This window comes from Seriola dumerili, unplaced genomic scaffold (genome assembly GCF_002260705.1).
Source record: "Seriola dumerili isolate Sdu_G_001 unplaced genomic scaffold, Sdu_1.0 BDQW01000149.1, whole genome shotgun sequence".
NCBI classification, from domain to species: Eukaryota; Metazoa; Chordata; class Actinopteri; order Carangiformes; family Carangidae; genus Seriola; species Seriola dumerili.
Window position 1 is genome coordinate 24,551,783 of NW_019174404.1, and position 18,233 is coordinate 24,570,015.

General features: G+C 39.8%; 1 protein-coding gene across 9 annotated transcripts in view; it reads right to left on the reverse strand.

Moving 5' to 3' along the window:
* Positions 1-18,233, reverse strand: part of nrxn3 (neurexin 3) — a 266,887-nt gene that overhangs the window by 219,059 nt on the left and 29,595 nt on the right. For 8 of the 9 annotated variants that reach the window (XR_002665284.1, XR_002665283.1, XR_002665282.1 and 5 more), the window contains exons 3-5: positions 14,076-14,096; positions 13,565-13,591; positions 11,867-11,878 (exon numbers count right to left, since the gene is read on the reverse strand). Coding sequence is in view for 5 of the 9 variants with exons in the window: in XM_022750982.1 (XP_022606703.1) it covers positions 11,867-11,878; positions 13,565-13,591; positions 14,076-14,096 (60 nt within the window). In the remaining 4 variants the exon portion in view is untranslated. The other variant, XM_022750987.1, reaches the window with a different exon arrangement.

Here is an 18,233-nt window from a genome sequence, read left to right on the forward strand (position 1 = left end):
TCAAATTAACTGAGTGTTTCTAATAGGGATGGGAATCATAGAGTAACTCACGATACGATACTATCACCATACATCGCCCACGATAATGATGGTCTCATGCTACAGCATGTGCGGTATTCTACGAGTCTGGTGCACAAATTCTAACAGCAGGTTTTCTGAGTTCGGAGTTGACCCAAGGAACATGTAGTGTGATCCAGTCCTGAGAGCGGGTTTGATGAGGGCCTACATTAAGACTGATTAGTAATTTAAGGTAATTTGTTAGTTTATTTAAGAGTGCTTTATAAATGAGTATATACCAGTGTCTCACAGAGGAGAGGACCAGTCAACTTTTTCATATAGAGTGCAATGATGGGTACTGTAGGTACCCCTAGTAAAAATTCTGGATTTTCTTGACACACACACACACACACACACACACACACACACACACACAATGAACACAGTAGACAGAGCATCCAGTTACACAATTACGCAAGATGACCAAGAGACAAAGGATTCATAAACAGAGCTCCCAATAATAATAATAATAACAATAAACTTTAGTTGTATAGCACCTCTCGTACAAGAAATGTAGCACAAAGTGCTTTACAACAAAGAAATGGCACCAAGTGCTTCACATGAACTGAAAAGACATAAAATGAACATAAAACATAGTTAAAAGCATGGATCTAAAATGAAAAACATTAAAAACCTAAATGTAAATTGAGATAAAATAATGAATAAAATAATAAATCCTTAAATAGGCAGACATTTTAAAAAAAAGTGCTAAGCAGTGCATAAATGTGGCACAAAGTGCAAATTACAGAGCTAGTTAAAGGCCAAAGTGAAGAAATAAGTTTTGAGCTTTCTTTTAAAAATACTTAGTGAGCTGGCCTCTCTCATATCTATAGGTAGTGTGTTCCATAGCTTTCGGCCATAACTGACAAAGGCTGCATCCCCAATATTCCTACGGCTGTTGTTGGGAACCTTCAATAAAGCAGCAGTGGATGACCTCAGTGTTCTCTGAGGTACATACTTAATCAGGGAACTAGCAATTTTAGCTTGGTCCTTGCCCATTAAGGCCTTTGTATATAAGAAGGAGGACCTTGAAATAAATTCTAAATGTAACAGGAAGCCAGTGCAGAGCAGCTAAAACTGGACTGATGTGCTCTCTTCTTTTGGCTCTGGTTAATAGCCGAGCTGCACAGCAAAGTATTGACAAAAAACAGGCAAGAAAGGGGACTGCCCCCATCTGCCTGGAGATTCATACATAGCAAAAATAAGGAAAACAAAATAAAGAGGAAAACAAGCAGAAAAACAAATCAAATGGGTGGTGGATCCAGATCAGTACAGTATACAGAATAGGACAGAGTTTACACAGAGTACAGATACCATATAGCAGCAAAGCTCAAAGATTATGTAGTTAGGTCTCATCAAGTATTGTCAAAAAAGGCTTTCATACCTTCTCGAAAAATGTTTGTGAGTTCTGTTTGCTACAACGAATCTGTTCCATCTTAGCAATAAAGAGCATCTCATTGAGCCACCTTTTGAAGCATGGAGGTGATTCCAGTTTAATAAAATATTTTTTTGTTGTTGCAACTATGCCTGCTTTAAGAGCCTGCTTTTGGTGCGAGAGAAGAAGCCTTGTTCTATCAGAACAACTACAAGGGCCCAGTCCGCCCTGAGAAGACTCGTACTCACAGGTAAAGCAAAGGCTGTGACTGGGTGGGAGATCAGATGTTTAGAGCTCGGCTGTGAAGGAAATAAATCATAAAATATGTGGCACTTTAGTTTTACTGTAAATTCAGGGATACTCTCCCGCACAAAGTGCCTGACTTGAAGGTAACAATAGAAATGTGTTTGAGAGAGGTCATATTTAAATTGGAGCTGGAGAAATGAGGCAAATTTATAATCTATGTAAAGATCATCTATTCAACGTAACCATAATTGTGACTCCTAATTCCTATTGCAAGAGGTTCTAGAGCAACAGCAAAAAGGAGGCGTCGAGCATTAAGGTTGCAGCTTGTGTATCCTTTTCCTTAACTGAATATAATTTATTTAAAAGCAGACAAACATCACTAAACAAGAATCTCTCAGGAGTAAATCCAGTTTGATCAGGATCTATAATTTTTGTCATATGATTGCCCAATTTTGTAGCTAAAACTCAAGTTATAACCTTCTGATCACAATTTAGAAGAGCAATGGGTCTATAACTTGTGTGGTTGGTCTCTTCCTTTCCCTTTTTTAACAGTAAGCAAATATTTGCTTCATAGAGCAAACAGGGGAGTCTCCTAATTTTTGTTGAATCATTCATCATTCTTAACTTGGAAGGAACGATTTTTTCATGTAACGCTTTATAGAATTCAAACCATAAACCATCTGGTTTAGGTTTTACCAGGGGGAGAAGCTCGAATAGCATTGGTTGGCCTCAGAGACTGGGCTGTCAAGGTCATCTCTTGAATCACCCATTAGCTAAGGAATATTTAGGTCAGCAAAAGAATCACTCAAATCTGCTTCAGTGGCCATCACTTTGCTAGAATATAGGTCATTATATAAGTCTCTGAAGCAAGAATTGATTTGGTTAGTGACCAATTTACCTGATTTAGACGTAATCCTGTGGATGGCTTGATCAGCCCGTCCACCTCTTAGTTAACTAGCTAACAGTTTCTCTGGTTTATCCCCAAGTTCAAAATGCTTCTGTTTGTGTTTTAGTAAAGATGCCGACTCATTTGCTGAAAATAGAATTGTATTCATATTTCAGTTTTAAAATATTTTTGTAGTCTGACTGTAAGACGGAGATTCTATAAGTCTCTATGAATATTGGAAGCATTTTTTCAATATCTTTAAGAGAGCTATTAAGTTCCCTTTTCTTAGCTGATTCAAATGAAATAATGTGGCCCCTCTTCACAACCCTGAAGACCTCCCACAAAGTAGAATCAGAAACCTCCCAATTACAATTAGTCATAAAAACTCATCTATAGGTGCAAAGATAAACTCAATGAAAGGCATCTTTACCCTCTCCTCCTTGAAGATCACTTCAAGGAGGAGAGGGTTAAGATGCCAGCTGTAGTTTTGTTTCAACAGGATATTTTTAAGTTGAAGTAAAAGAGGGCTGTGACCAGATATCAAAATATAATGATATATAGTAGGGTAGTAATTCAGAAGATATAAGGAAATAATCTGGTGTAAAACTTGTGGGCATGAGAATAGAAAGAAAAATCTTTGTCACTTGGATGCTGCAATCGCCAAATCTAAACCATGTTTCTTGTTTTAATTAAATTATCCAGAGTTTGTACTGAGCTTATGGCAGCAGGAGCTTTAGTTGAGAGTCTATCTAAAATTGGATCTAAGTAACAGTTCAGTCACCTCAAATAATAACGGTGGTACTAGAACATGGTAACTTATCGAAAGCCTTAAGAAAGAAATCTGGATTATCAATATTTGGGCCATAAATATTAACCATTGTTATTGGAAATGAATTTATGTGACCTGAAATCATTAGGTATCTGCCATATGGGTCAGTCTGCATAGAATCAAAGCTAAATTAGATATTTTTATGAAATAGAATAGCCACAACTCTGGCCTTGCAAGTAAAAGGTGCTTGTTAACCTGAGAAATCCAATTTGCTCTCAGCCTGCGCTGTTCATTTGTACTAATATGTGTTTCCTAAAGAAAAATTATTAGATTTAAATTATTAGACCCCCTCACATTACATGAAATCAATGTTAGATCATTATAAGTGCTGCTATGCAACACACTGTCCGATACTGGCATTATCTCTGAGATGAAGGCAATCTGGTATCCACCCAAAATAACACTGAACATAGTAAAACACAACATATAAACACACACTATAGTGCAAGAAAATCCACTTAACCAAACCCATAAACACGTTCCCTCCCGCCCACAATGTGCTTCCCCAAACAAAGCACAGGTGCCCTTCTAAGCCTGGGACTGCTAAACAGACATCCAATAATTAGCTCTTCAAAGAAGAGTGACTAGCTGTAAAAAACTGCAAGAAGTTAGCTCAACTCCGCTGCCAGTCATGGCTGAGTGGAGTAAATAGAACAAATTGACAGTCTCACATAAAGTCAAGCTGGTTCCAGTGCCTGAGAGATGAGGTAATATGATTAATCCACTGTGTAGATGCACGGAGTGGCAGCAAAGTTCTCAGAATGCATTTTTGAAGTTAGTGTTAAAAAATGACATTGCCTCACCTGGTGTGGTAAAAGATGTAACTTTCCCTTATCTCTCTCTCAAATTAAATCAAAGGCAACTGGACTTGTATTTGTCTGTGGAAGACGTTTCGCCTCTTATCCAAGCGACTTCTTCAGTTCTTATGTATTGGTCTCTCTAGTCCGCACTAGTCTGACCAAGTCTGCGGACTAGAGAGACCAATACATAAGAACTGATGAAGCTGCTTGGATAAGAGGCGAAACGTCTTCCACAGACAAATACAAGTCCAGTTGCCTTCGATTTAATTTGAGAGAGAGATAACAATGACCTGGACGAATGAGAACATTCACAGACAGGTTAACTTTCCCTTATATTTGATCAGAAGCTTCGCTGGGAAAAGGAGGCTGAGCTCCACCCCGAGCTCCCACAATGCGCTCATGGCCTCACTGAATTTGCATCACTGCTGCATGACCTCTGCAATAAAGTCCGGGAAGATAAACACCTTGTTACCTTTATATTCCAGCTGTCACGCACCCCAGAGCCACAGTATGATCTCTCTCTCCAGGTAGAAGTGGACCTGGGCGATGATGGCATGGGGCCTGGCTCTCTCCGAAGGTGGCGGCCGCAGGGTCCAGTGAGCCCGGTTGATAATCACAGAGAATTGGAAGTTGTCTTCTCTGAAAGGTTTTGGCATTAAGGCCTGGATGAATTCTCTTGGTTTGCTCCCTTCCTTTTGTTCAGGTATGTAATCTTAATATTGTTGCGGCGCGACTGGCCCTCGAGGTAATCCACTTTGAACTTTTTCCGCCCTCAGGCTGGAGAATGGCTTTTCTAAGCAACTTATATGGTTCTTCTGTTTCAATGCCTGCTCCTCCATAGATTCCACCTCCTCCAACAGTTCCTTTTTGAGAACTTTGTACCGCCTGAAGGGTCTGATCCAGTTTATCAAACCTGTCGTTAATGTGTTTGAAGATCCTGTCAGACACCCTCTCCCACACCAGCAGCAAGTCATCCATGTAATCACCGGTAGCTTGGCTGGAGGAGTCACTGCTGCCGTCGATAGCATTAGCATTAGCTGAAGTTGATGCGGGTTAGAGCAGCTTGACATCTTTGGATTTCTTAGACATGTTCTCACTGAAAAAGTCCCTGAAATAAACTTAGCTAACCCAACCATGTAAGGGAAGTTCTCGGTGCAAATTAAATAAGATGCACGACTGTCAAAATATTAATTGTACAATTTGACATGGAAGAGCATCTGAAATGTGCCAAGTGCAAACAGGCTAATTAATAAACTAGTTATAAACCATTTATAAATCCTTTAAAGGGGGAGTGTTATTGTAAAGTGGTTCCAGCAAAAGGAACTGTCACCAATTCACTTACGCACATAAACTGATGGAACAGCAATCAGAAGCAATTTCAACACTTTGACGAATGGACTTGAGGAAATGGGGATGAAACCACCAACCTTCTGATTAATGGATGACCAGCTCTACCTCCTGAGCCACACCTGCCCCTCAAAGTATGTTCAGTTTTCACCCCAGGCAGTTCAGGTGAGGACAGTCAATGCAACTAAGTGAAAAGCCAAACGATCTTCTGTCAGTCGTGAAATGCACTGTGACTGGCTGTTGCTTTGTCAATCATTTTAGCTTGAAGACAGGTATTTGTCCTGTCCAATGACAGCTGGCAAGGGAGGTTGTGTGTGTGAGAAAAGAGAATGGAGACAGTTTTGGAAGATGGATTTTAGGTATCAAAATGCTTCTGTTTGTTTTCTACTGTTTCATATTTAAGAGTAAAATCATAACTTGGCCACTTGGAGACATTTTGCAGGTTCGAGGACACCAGTGACACCACTATAGACAAAGTCCACATCTTCCATAAGGTTAGGCCATTCATAAGATGCAGAAGAGATATGGTGATTTTCCAATGTCTGAGTTATTGTTATAAAATATGATTCTTTTTTTAGGCAAAAAAAAAATACATTTCTGAACCATGGCTGAGCCGATGTTGTTAAGGTTGTGTTTTAATCCCATGCTAAGCAAGCACATTTTCAGAAGCTGCTACCTTTCATAGAATGTCTCCTATATGCATTTTGGCCTCACAATTATATTGCTTTAAGCTTTTTCATTTGGGTATACCAAAGAGGCGAAAATTAATGCACAAATGTAAGGGATCCTCCAAAAATGTTTCTTTGTGTAAAGTGTTTATGTTCAAAATCTAATACTGTCCAATATGTTGTTATCAAACACTGTTTCACTCTCAAATATCAATATTGGAACTGGCCTAGGAACATGTGGCATCAGGTGGAGAAAATTCATGGTTAGAAGCAGAGAATTTCCAGCACTCATCATCTCCGGATTATCAATGTCTCCTCGAGGTTAGCAGGAGTTCTCACCTCTGTGAAGCAATCGAACATGATGAGGTGATTAGCTCCATAATGTCACCACAATTCATTACCCATTGAGTGAGTTCATTGTTGCTCTCCAGGAAACACTGATTCTTCCCACTCATGCACACATATATAAAGACACAGCACACACACAGCTAACCACACCACTGCCAATGGTTACATTATAAACTGGAGGATTTTTCACTTGTGGTGTCATATACATTACAAGTACTGAAGCAGACAGAAAGTAAAGAAAACTAACTCAAATTCAAAATTCATTGAAGATGATTAATTTAAAATTTGATTCAAACTGTCATTTCATATTATCAAGACATGAACAGTACCAGAGAGGATCCACACACTAAGCCAAACACAGTCTTTACACAGTCTCCAACTTCTGCGCTATGGGTCTCTCAATCGAAACAATAACAAAAGATGGCTTGGGTGATGTTGTGAAATAATGTGGGATCATGGGAGTTGTTGTCTTCATGCCATTACCGTCAGTTTGGATTCCCGCAGTGTCAGTGGTTCAGCAGGTCTTTACCAGCAGCTGAATTATCCACAGATGTGTCCTCCTCTCCATAACAAACACATCAGGAGATTAAAACCAGTAGAGACACCCAGAAAGCAGTTTCACTTTGAAACTCAGAGATTCACCAACACTCTTCAGTGACACAGGACAGGACGTCTCTAGCAGCTGGGAGCTGAGCTGTCTAACATTTCCTCAGCTTGATTCTCTGATAACTTCAGATCCAGATGTCCAATGACTAAAATCCTTCTTCTAATTCAAAAAGAGCTGAAAATCACCAAGGTGTAAAAAGTGTATGTGTCTTTAAACTACAGTAGATAAAAGTCAATGTTTAGCGTCTGTCAGGAAACCACAACAGTGACACTTAATTACAGAGGATATGATGTCACTAACAGGCAACCAATGAAACGTTACCATGATTAAAATCAGTACACAACTCAAAAAAATATATAACATTGGTCTGTCTGTCTATCTGCTCAATTCTCATGAACACCTTGAAGGAATGTCTTCAAACTTCACACTTGGACTCAAGGATGAACTGATTAGATTTTGGTGGTCACTGTGACATCACATGACTGATTTATACAAGGAACACCTGGAGGGATTTAGTTACATCTGACACAAACATTCACTTGGATGCAAGAATGAACTGATTTGATTTCTACAGTCAATGGTCAAGGTCACTGAGACCTCACAAAACATGGCCATAACGCAAGAATTCACATGCTAATTATGATATAATACCTTTTAGTAAATTCCTTCAATATATATTATTATATTCCATGTCCATGTCTGGACATACATGTCTATAAACTGCAATTTAATGAGTTGGCAGAGGTGTACAACTGCCAGGCAGTAATTCTAGTTTTTACATCACTTTGAATGTTTGGCCAAAGCAAAGATAGGTCGCAGTTGAAGTTGAGCTGTATCTTCAGGCATATGAGCCTGACTTGAGTCACAGTCACATGACTTGAGTCCACACCGCATTTTAAGGCCAGGAACAAATTGGAAGTGTGGTGTGTGTGTGGTGGCTGTGGAATGTCTTGGTTTGGAAATTAATTTATAATGAAAAGATCCAATAACCTGTAAACTCTATGTAGAGAGACAAAGATGCAGCAGCAGAGACGTGTGTGAACACACACACGGGAACAGCAGCGGGTCAGCGACACAGCGGGTCAGCAACGCAGCTGCGTCCCTGTACATGCAACGCTGGAAGTGTGTTTCCAGACTGTGCAATGAACGGTGTGACCACTGTCTTCATCCAGTCCATCTGCAGCAGTTTTGTGTTCTGGGAGCAGTGCTCTTTGGCCATAGAGTGAAACTTGCCATTGTGGCATCTGTGTGTACTATTTGTGTCTTGCAAAGCTTGTGTTGGCCATTGTATTATGTTACATTATGTATTACAATATAATCTTTTTTTGCACAAGAATGATCACTCACCTACTTAATCAAATCAGCCAAAGGAGCATGGGCCTTCAGAAACACAGTCACTAACATTCTACTGGCTGGTACAACAGGACTGAAACCTTACATTCAGACATGCGCATATGATACACTCACTAGTCAGCAGTATCTACACACATGACAGTGTGGGCAAAGAGCTGGCCCTCTTCAAAACAGGGGACCTGTTTCTGTGACCAGATGGGAGTCAAGTGCAGATCTTGGTTTGAGGGGTGGGGTTAGGGTTAGGTTAAATATTACAGTGACACTGAGCCCATTGGTCGTCTGTGCAGCAGCTTATGACCCATAGTTAGGTTTTATTGTTAGGTAACCTCTATTGGTTGGAGTGATTACGATAGCACAAAAGATGAAGTCAGGTGATGTAGTATAAAGAGAAACAAAGTCAACATTAAGAGGAGGGTGGGGTGGATGGAAGAGTCACAGAACTCTCAAAACAGAGACCATTGTTTCTCTTTTGAAACTGATAGTTGTCATCATTTCTTTTGACCGTGACCTTGATCAGTCAGTCAGTGTGCCGATACAAACAGTTTGCTGATACACACTCTTTCATATGCTTATAACTCGAAATAACAAAAAATCTAGCGCAATACTGATTTACAATTAGTATAAGAGAGACTTGTGTTTATACAAACTGTCACTAACTCTGTCATAGGAAAGGTTTTTTGTAGAAGAGGTCAGAGCTAAACTACAAGTTGAATTTTAGTGGTGGTGATGTTGAAGTCATGTGACTGTGGTGTAGTTGCTTTATAGTTGTTTATTTTCTGTAATAATCCAAAAGACAATAGAAAAATCACATTGTCTGTTTGCAGAGGAAACCGGGGTGAAGCTGACTTCATGGTTGGACTACAAACATATCATCCCTGTGGCACTCTATAGGGGCACTATTTCAGGAGCGCACACTCATGGGCCACACTCATGGGTAAGGTTTTCTTATTTTTTCCCATTAAAAAGACATTTCAGAGCTGTTTTGTTCTAGCTGATCCTCATCCCATTGTATGCACACATACTACATGCGCACTAGACACACCCATCCACCTGCCCCCCCCTGTTACTGATGCTGGGCTGTCCCTGCCCTCCATGTCTGGCTCTCTTACCAGAACTCAATCAAGCGCAAAAAAAACAACTGTCCATGCACCCCCCCATCCTTCTGTCCCTCTCCACCCTAAAACCACCATGTCATCATTGATCCAGTCATGATGAGGTTGAGTGGAGAGGACGGGTATTTTCAGGGGATTCAAATCACACACTGATTTCTTACTAAATTCAGATGATTTAAGTGGAAGATATGTTGTCTGCTACAGGATGACCAGCAGTCATTGACATATTTCTGAACCCTGCTCATAATAATGAAGAGCCTTCTCTCTCCACAGCCTTGCTGGCTATGCTGGTAGTTCAACCGGGGTTCATCTCACATGTCCCTTTGCCCCCACTCAAAAAAATAAACTTCTTGTTCCATCAGCAGGTGTCCTGACATTGTAGACTATTCTATTCAGGAATCTGTAAGTGGCTTGACTCCTCCCCGATAACATCTCTGGTTGAGCCAGATTCAGTGACATTGTGTTATTTGCTTAAGCCCTCTGTGTTGGCACTACAGCTCCGGCAAGAATCATAGGCGCATTCAAGCAAAAATGGTAGGTGGAAAACATTGCATTAAGAGTAAGCAGTAAACAGTGAACAGTGAACGAAGAATAAAGCTAATAAAATGGACAAGGTAGAAAACTGTTAGTGATTTTATAAAGAGGAGAAAAGGGTCAAGGAGAGGCGAAACAGAGAGAAAGAGGAATTAGAAACAAATGAGGAGTGGAAGTGAAGAAGGCAACAGAGACTGCAGATAGAGAGGGAGATTTACCAGGAATATTTTGAAGAAGAGAGAAAAAGAATTCTCAGAAAAAATGAAAATGAAGATAGAAGCAGTGAGTTTCAGCCCATGACAGTAAAATATGACTCCTCGATGGCTGAGACACATTTTCCTATTTTCCCCGCCTCTCTCCATCTGCCTCTCTGCCACCAGTGTGCTGACATGCAAATAGAGTCGAAGTGGAGTCTCTTGTCTGCCTAACAAGAGGCGACAGGGAGCTTGATGCCTAATAATGTCTACCATCTCGCTCAGGGATTAGACACCGAGAAAACTGTGAGAGAAGTGGAGAGGGGAGAGGAAACTCCAGGAGCTTATACCAGCTCTGTGCTGTCAATGGGGGAAGCCATTACAGGTGTACACAGCAGACTGCACCCAACCACAGCTTCTCATGGCAAACACCCAAAGACGTATTTCTGTATTGGCACTGCCAACATATTGTACTACCACCCAAGAGGACCTATGAATTCCACATTTTCATGGTAAATTTGTGTTCATCAACCACAGTCTGGCATCAACACCATCTCTGCTTCTAATCAGCATTTCACTCTTTCCAGATCTCTGTTGGCCTGTAGTTTCTGCACCACTGAACTCTCAGATGTGCATTCATCTTTGTAATGAGGGGTGTATGCACTGCAGCCCTTCTATAATATCTCTATATGCAACTATTGACTCTTGTTGTTGCTGACTCAGTCTGATCACATCCTGCACTGACATTCTCAGTCACCTGAGGAAGAGGTGCTCCTTTACTTACATATCGCACTAATAAAATATGCTGAACACTGTTTACTAATGTCTGTCCCATAGATATAAATGCAGATGTCAGTATACTACTATATAAAATATAGCTAATTTCTGCACAATGTTAATACTTGACCAAGAAAAAGCAACAGATTACAATCTTAATTGTTGAATCAATATTGCCAGAATCCAGATTATGCATGTATAAGAAATTATGAAGATGTGAAATTCCTAACCTCTTGTTCTAGAAGCCAGAAACCCCACGTGACTAACAACTAAAAAACTTTGTGCAGTTGCCTCTAATGGATTTGTGCTTGGCTCAGCTTGTACTCTGAGTGCTGTAAAGAAAATGATACCACTGTGCATATGAATTAGTTAAGACAATCCTTGGTAGTGCTTCTGCCAGAAGAAACCCTGTGCTGTCACTGTGTTCCATCAGCCAATGAGGAGAATGAATTGTACCTCACTGAAGAGGTGCATACACGCCTTATAACAAATAAAAAAATGCAGTCAATCAGTAAGAAAACACAAAGTAACTCTCTCTTTCTTCCTTCTCCTTCAAATGGGGCTAACTTAATTACTTGCTTAATCCAAGAGAAACCACAGAAGAGACACTGAACACAGTCAAGTAAACACATTAGAGCATCAAACACAATACACTGCAGTACTCTCAAACACTCACAGAGCAAGCGTCGCTTTTCATAGAGACGGAAAAGGAAAGATTTCGAAAAAGATGTACCTTTGCTTTTAGCTAGAAGAGCAGGAGGAGGCGGAGACAAAACAGAGGATCCACAGCCAGACAGGGAGGAGGAAGAAGAGGAAATGTCAGTTCAGTTCTAGTTGACACCAAATATATCAATGTATATATGAATATATGTAGGATAAATCAGTGTAGCCACTGTAATGCAACTGTAAATGACAAAACACTTGAAACATGCAAACACATCAGGCATTAAAAGACCTCTGAATTTTACAGCAACACTGCCCTGCATAGACAGAGAGCAGCCACTACACAAATAGTTGAGTTGTGAGAAAAGGATTTAAGGCTTCAAACTCTTTAACACATAGATTATCTGTCTTTTGTGAAAGATCTTTTTACTGAAAATATTGGCACAGGCCATACATTATGCCTTTCAATAATCCTAAGAGATTACTGTGCTGTGTCAGCCTTAAGAGGAACAAGTCATGTTTTTCCAGCTTTCTAGTCTTTTTGAAGAAGTTCATTAAAATTAACTTTATATTGAATATTCATATTTCACAATATTATATATTAGATATCTGCCTGTTGACCATTTCAGAATAATTGGACTGAAATTGTCATTTTAAACATTTAAATATGTGATTTAAAGGAATTTTATGCTGCAGTTATGTGCTGTCAGAACAAGAAAAACAAAGGTTAACCCCCACCACCCACCCCCTCCTGCTGACCTGCATTAGATACTTGTACTGTGTTTATTTGTAACAAGTGGATAAAAACTATGTATTGCTCCTTTTAGATGATTAGATGAATTGATTGTATTTATGTTAATATTGGATTTTGTTTGGAAGTAACTGACAATGATTAAGTTTTTGTAGCTAACAGTTTGTTGGCAATTCTTTCCACCACAACAGTATTGCTTGACACCTGTATGGTTGAAGTTTGATCAGGTTCAGCCACTAAAACAACTTGCCATCGAATTGGACAGTGGTGGTTTAGTTTAAATTACTACTTGATGAAGGTTAGGGGACCTTTGTCAATATAGTTATAATAATAACCACTCTACACTAACACAGGTCACTTGTGTTGAAGCCTGACGTTATGTTGATGGGCCAGGTCCTGATCCTGATACTGAAAACAGAGTCTGAACAGAAGATGAAAAATGTCTTCACAACTTGTAAATTTGCTGAAAGGTTTTAATTTAACTTCTTAGTTTTCTGTTGCATATGGACATATAATCTCTTTTTTTGAAGCAGCACTCGTGGTCATAAACAGATTTAGTTCTGTTGTATTTGATGAAACAACTCATGCTCTCCTTTTGTGAGTCTTTTTTGCCAAGCAAGAGATTTCATAGCTTTTATACTCAATATTTCTGACTCAGAATTACAACATACACAGACTTTTTTTATTTGCTGCTGAATGTGACATTCATCAGTCATACGCCAAGATGACACTTCTACTCTGCTAGTCACCTTTTAACAATACTGTCAGCAGACTCTACATATTCTCCATCACAACTGTATTTAGGGTTAGCCTGTGTTTTTTTGTGTTTTTAAGTCATTAAATTACCATGGTGCCAGTTTGATCAAAATTTATATTTTTTAATTGTAAAACACTGTTCAGGGAGTAGAGCAGTAAAGCAGAATAATAAAATCACACCATCACACACCAACACCAAAACATGCAGCTCCACATAAACAAAACAGCAACATGATAGAGAAGAGGTAAAGAGAGGCATACCTTGTTCTGCCATCATATGTGCAAGGCCTTGACAGGATAAGAGAGGGATGAAGAGGGGAAAGAAATACTTGAGAAAAGACACACGCACACTTAGTTTCAATACTCTTTAGTATTGTGATGATACATGTTTTTCCCAGGAGGAAAAAACATGACATCAGAGCACACTGTCATAAAGCTTCCTGTGGCTGAGCAGGAAGCTTCCTCATAAGAAATAACAGCATGTTAGTAAATGTAATACCCTGCTCAAACACATGTCCTGTTCAGTAACAGAGCTCATCTTCACTGAGCTGCTGCATGGATTTAAACCTGCAAAACATGATGTCTCTTTTCACTGTTTTGTATAATTATATGTGTATAATACATTTCTTTTTGGCAGCTTTTTATACGCTGTGCCCAATTGTGTAGCATTGAAGCCCATACTATGTTTGTATTGTCCTACTGTGTCTGGAAATCTGCAGCAGATTGTTAAGGTCATATATTTACATTTAACATAGTTTTCATTCAGACTCACCTGGCATATTATTGGTGACTTCTGAAATAGAAGGAGACAGAAAACAAGCAAACAAAGGCAGTATTAGAAACACTCATATTACTTGCATGTTGACAGTCATGCAAATGGTTATACTCTTGATAGTCCATACAGAGGGCTGGCAGTGGGCACAGCCATGTGTATGTAAAATGCAAACAGCAACATTTGGTTTCAAACAATCATTCAGTGATGAAATTCAAAGAGAAACATCCAGCGTCAAGAAAAAGGCAGACACACACACATTGTCTGCACCATCACCTTCAGTGCAGACAGCAGGTGCTGTTACTAAATAATAAAGACATACATGAAGGTAACAAAAAAACCCCAAATAATATAAGGTTGATCCTTCAAGTGACTTCAAGGACTGACAGAACAGCCCACATAGGCTGCAGTGATGTGCAGTGTTGGACAGATTGAGCACCATACTAATGATTTTATTTTCTTAAACCACAGAGCCACTGACATCAACAGTCCTGGATTCCCCTGGAGACAATGAATATCTACATGGAAATGGAGAAATGACTGATAACTTTTGAGCTTTTGTCATGGATTAAAGTGATAGTGAGGTGAACATTTGACCTGATGGTGCCACTATATTAAATGTCTGAGGTGAACAACATGCTCTCTGAATGGTGTCCATCTTTAAGTGAAAGTCATACACAGCTGATGATATGATCAATATCACCCCTGGGAAAAATGAAAATGATGGTGGGTGAGAAAATGTCATACAGACAGCACCACCACACTGGGAATGTGCCAAGTCATCAAAGAGACTAATGGTTTGTAGTATGTGTAGCACAGAGAAGCAATGACCCTCTGCATCAGACAAAGGACGTCTCTCTGTTCTTGTCTTGTTGGTTAGGGTTAGTAGTGCTGCATTTGATATAGAGAGCAGAACATTTAAGTGGCATTAAAGTCATTAAACTCCTATTTATCAGAATGATGCAAAAGTTACACATGGAGTTCCTCAAGGTTCTGTGCTTGAAGCAATTCTATTTACCTCATATGTGCCTGATTTGGTCAATATTATTAGGAAACACCTGTGTCAGTGATGTCAGCCTAACACTGATACATACTCCGCTCCCCTGGTGTTGATAGTGACCAATTAAAGGAGTGTCATTAGCCACTGTCCCCACCACCCAAGTCTCAAAAGTCAACTTGAACTGGTGTGCGTGCCGAACTGATATGCTCTCACGCGATGATGGTTGATGATGTGGTGCGTGTGGTTTTATGTGTGCGAGTTATGAGACTACAGAGGCCACTGTTGCCACTGCTGAGCCAAAGTTACATAGTCTCACTTTAAATTTGGTAAATTATTTGGGTTATTTTTAGAATTAGAGTAGTTACAGATGTTACAGAAGAAGATACCTGGAAATACTGTACAGATCCGTGAATTGATAATTCCTTCCAAAGGTCCCAGCGCATTAGCAGGGCAAAAAAAACCCACTGCCCTTCGTTGATTATTGAAATATATTTGGCTTCATTTAGTTGGGTCACTTACAGAAATGAAGTAGGTGGAAAATTAAGCAATAGGTAATTGACTTGAGATGCATTAAATGTTCTTTGCAGGGAGTAATTGGACATGTTGGGGAATTAATGGGATCACAAGCATATGGAAGTCAATCAGATATGCATGAGATATTAATTCAGTTTAAACTGAGACTTGTGTCAGCTCCGCTCCAACATGGAAAGAGTTTGTCAAATGCTCATCTGTGTGTGTGAGTGTGTGTGTGTGTGTGTGTGTGTGTGTGTGTGTGTGTGTGTGTGTGTGTGTGTGTGTGTGTGTGTGTGTGTGTGTGTGTGTGTGCCTGTGTGTTGGGATAATCTTGCAAAAGCTTCAATATCCTTAATATCTTTGTGTTTCGTGAACCTTACATTTGAGATGACCACAGCACCGCACTTAAATACTAACAGAAGAGGAACACTCTGGACGGGAAATTCTCACAGACACACACACACATACACACACACGCACACACACACACACACACACACACACACACACACACACACACACACACAATAATGATTTCATGTCTAAAAAGTTAAATATTCCCTAAGAGATTGATTTTTATAAAAGATGTGCATGTATATGTAAGTATGCTTACCTTCCACCCTGACATTTTTTGTGGTAAGCAACTTGAGCATGCTTTGTATTTTATTTACTTTTTGTGTGTGTTTAAGGGATTTTACTTCCCTGTTCCAACACGCCACAAAAACAATTGTGGAACACCTGTTTAACACAGGTTTCTAATTGCAATATAAAGTTATTAATGTCTCTCTCCCTACCCTTACTGTGCACCAGTCATACTTTGTCAGGACTGAGCTCACTGGCCAATCACAACATGTAATCAACAGTCACATTGTTATTTATTTGACACAATGTGAAGCAATGGAGCTCTATATATTGTTCAGTCACTTATGTGTCAAAGTACTTGGCAAATAAAAGATTTACAGTGGAGCAGCTTATAAACACTATTATTGAATAATTCATTTCAATTCAGCTACCACCACAAATACAATCTAATTCTGTGGGAAACACTGATCCCGAGAGTGAACCCCTCAACCTCTTTCTCCATTATGATCTCCTAACATGATCTCCTAATGAAATGCATATGGCCCTTGAAAATGTGTGTTGGAGCAGTGCTCTGCCTCACACACGGGGCACCATAATGTTGGGTCTTTGGTTGTAGGTAAATTTATTGGCTATCATAAATTAAGAAAATATTAATATTAAATAATAACGTTGAAATGAATTAAAGTCCTCGGGGGCACCAGCCTAAAAAGGCAAGAATAACCAATACTGATTCAGTCTCAAATTATTACTATTAATCTGGAACTTTGATAAATAATTTAATTTAACTTAATAACTATAAGCAAAATTACCAAATAAACAGTAAAAGTGAAAGTAGAGGTATTGGAGTTCTACTGCATAGAGGTTGTCAATGCTTTGAGGGAGGTTAGCTGCATGCAGGGTCTAGAAAATGAGATGTAATACAGGTATGTGTGTGAACATACAAGTACCCAATTGACTGTGTGACTGTGCTGTGCTGTGCTATGCTGTGCAATGTTAGGTTACGCCCAGTCAGTTAACGTTACCCAGTCCTTGGAACAAAAGAAAGAGGTCCTTTCCAGTGTTGCTGTAAAGTCCAGTGTGAGTGAGGAGTGAATTCCTGTCGGACTGTGTAGTCTCGGTGTTCCTCTTTGTTCTTCTTACAGTTCCACGCCAACTGCTGTGTCTTCAGTTGCTCCGAAAATCAGCTTGCAGACTTTGTGTCGTAGCCACTTGTCCTCTCAGGCCTTCAAGAGAGCTGTCGTCTCAGGTAGCAGGGCTGACCTGGGCTGGGAGCCTTGTTGCTCCTTGAGGAGCTGAGAGGGAAGAGGAGCTGCTGCTCCTGAGCAAGCCAAGGAGAGAAGACGCAGAACAAAGAAGGAGATCTGGTTCTGTCTGGTGACACCCTGGGGGTTCACATGTCAGACAGTGACCAACACTCACTGGTCCCTGGTGTCCCTGGGGAGGGTTGTCCCCAGGTGTGAACAGTGAGGAATTGTGGGGAAGTGAGTTCTTTGTTCTTCAGAGCAAAAGAACATGTGGTCTCCACCAATTCAAATGTACTGAGTCCCAACATGTGTCTTTATGAGGGGTCTTTACAGCAGCACAACAGCCCAATAACACTTACAGTACAGTACACATTTATTCTACTGGACTTGTTTTTTTATATTATTCATTTTTAGATTTTTTTTATGCATGCACTGAAAATCTGAACTCAGATTTGATTTCCATTTAGGTAGATGACAATTGACACTATGACTGTGGCTCTCCTTGATTTAAGATTTGATTGCTGCCCCCATTATGGTGAAGTCTGGGTCAGTTTAGCTGTTAGAAGAGTGGATACTAAATACAGTCTCCAGTGTCAGCTGTCCACCTTGACCATCTCCCTGAGAGGTTCACACAATAACAAATCTCCTTCTCCAATGTGTTTGACTTTCTGACTAATCCATCTTTGAGAGCTCATCCTCTCTCTGCCTTTCTCCTGACGATCAGCTGGATTTACTCGCTCTCCCTTCTGCTCTGTCATTATTTTCATTTTGTCATTATTTGTCATTATTTGTTCTCTATCTTGACCCACTTCCTTTGGT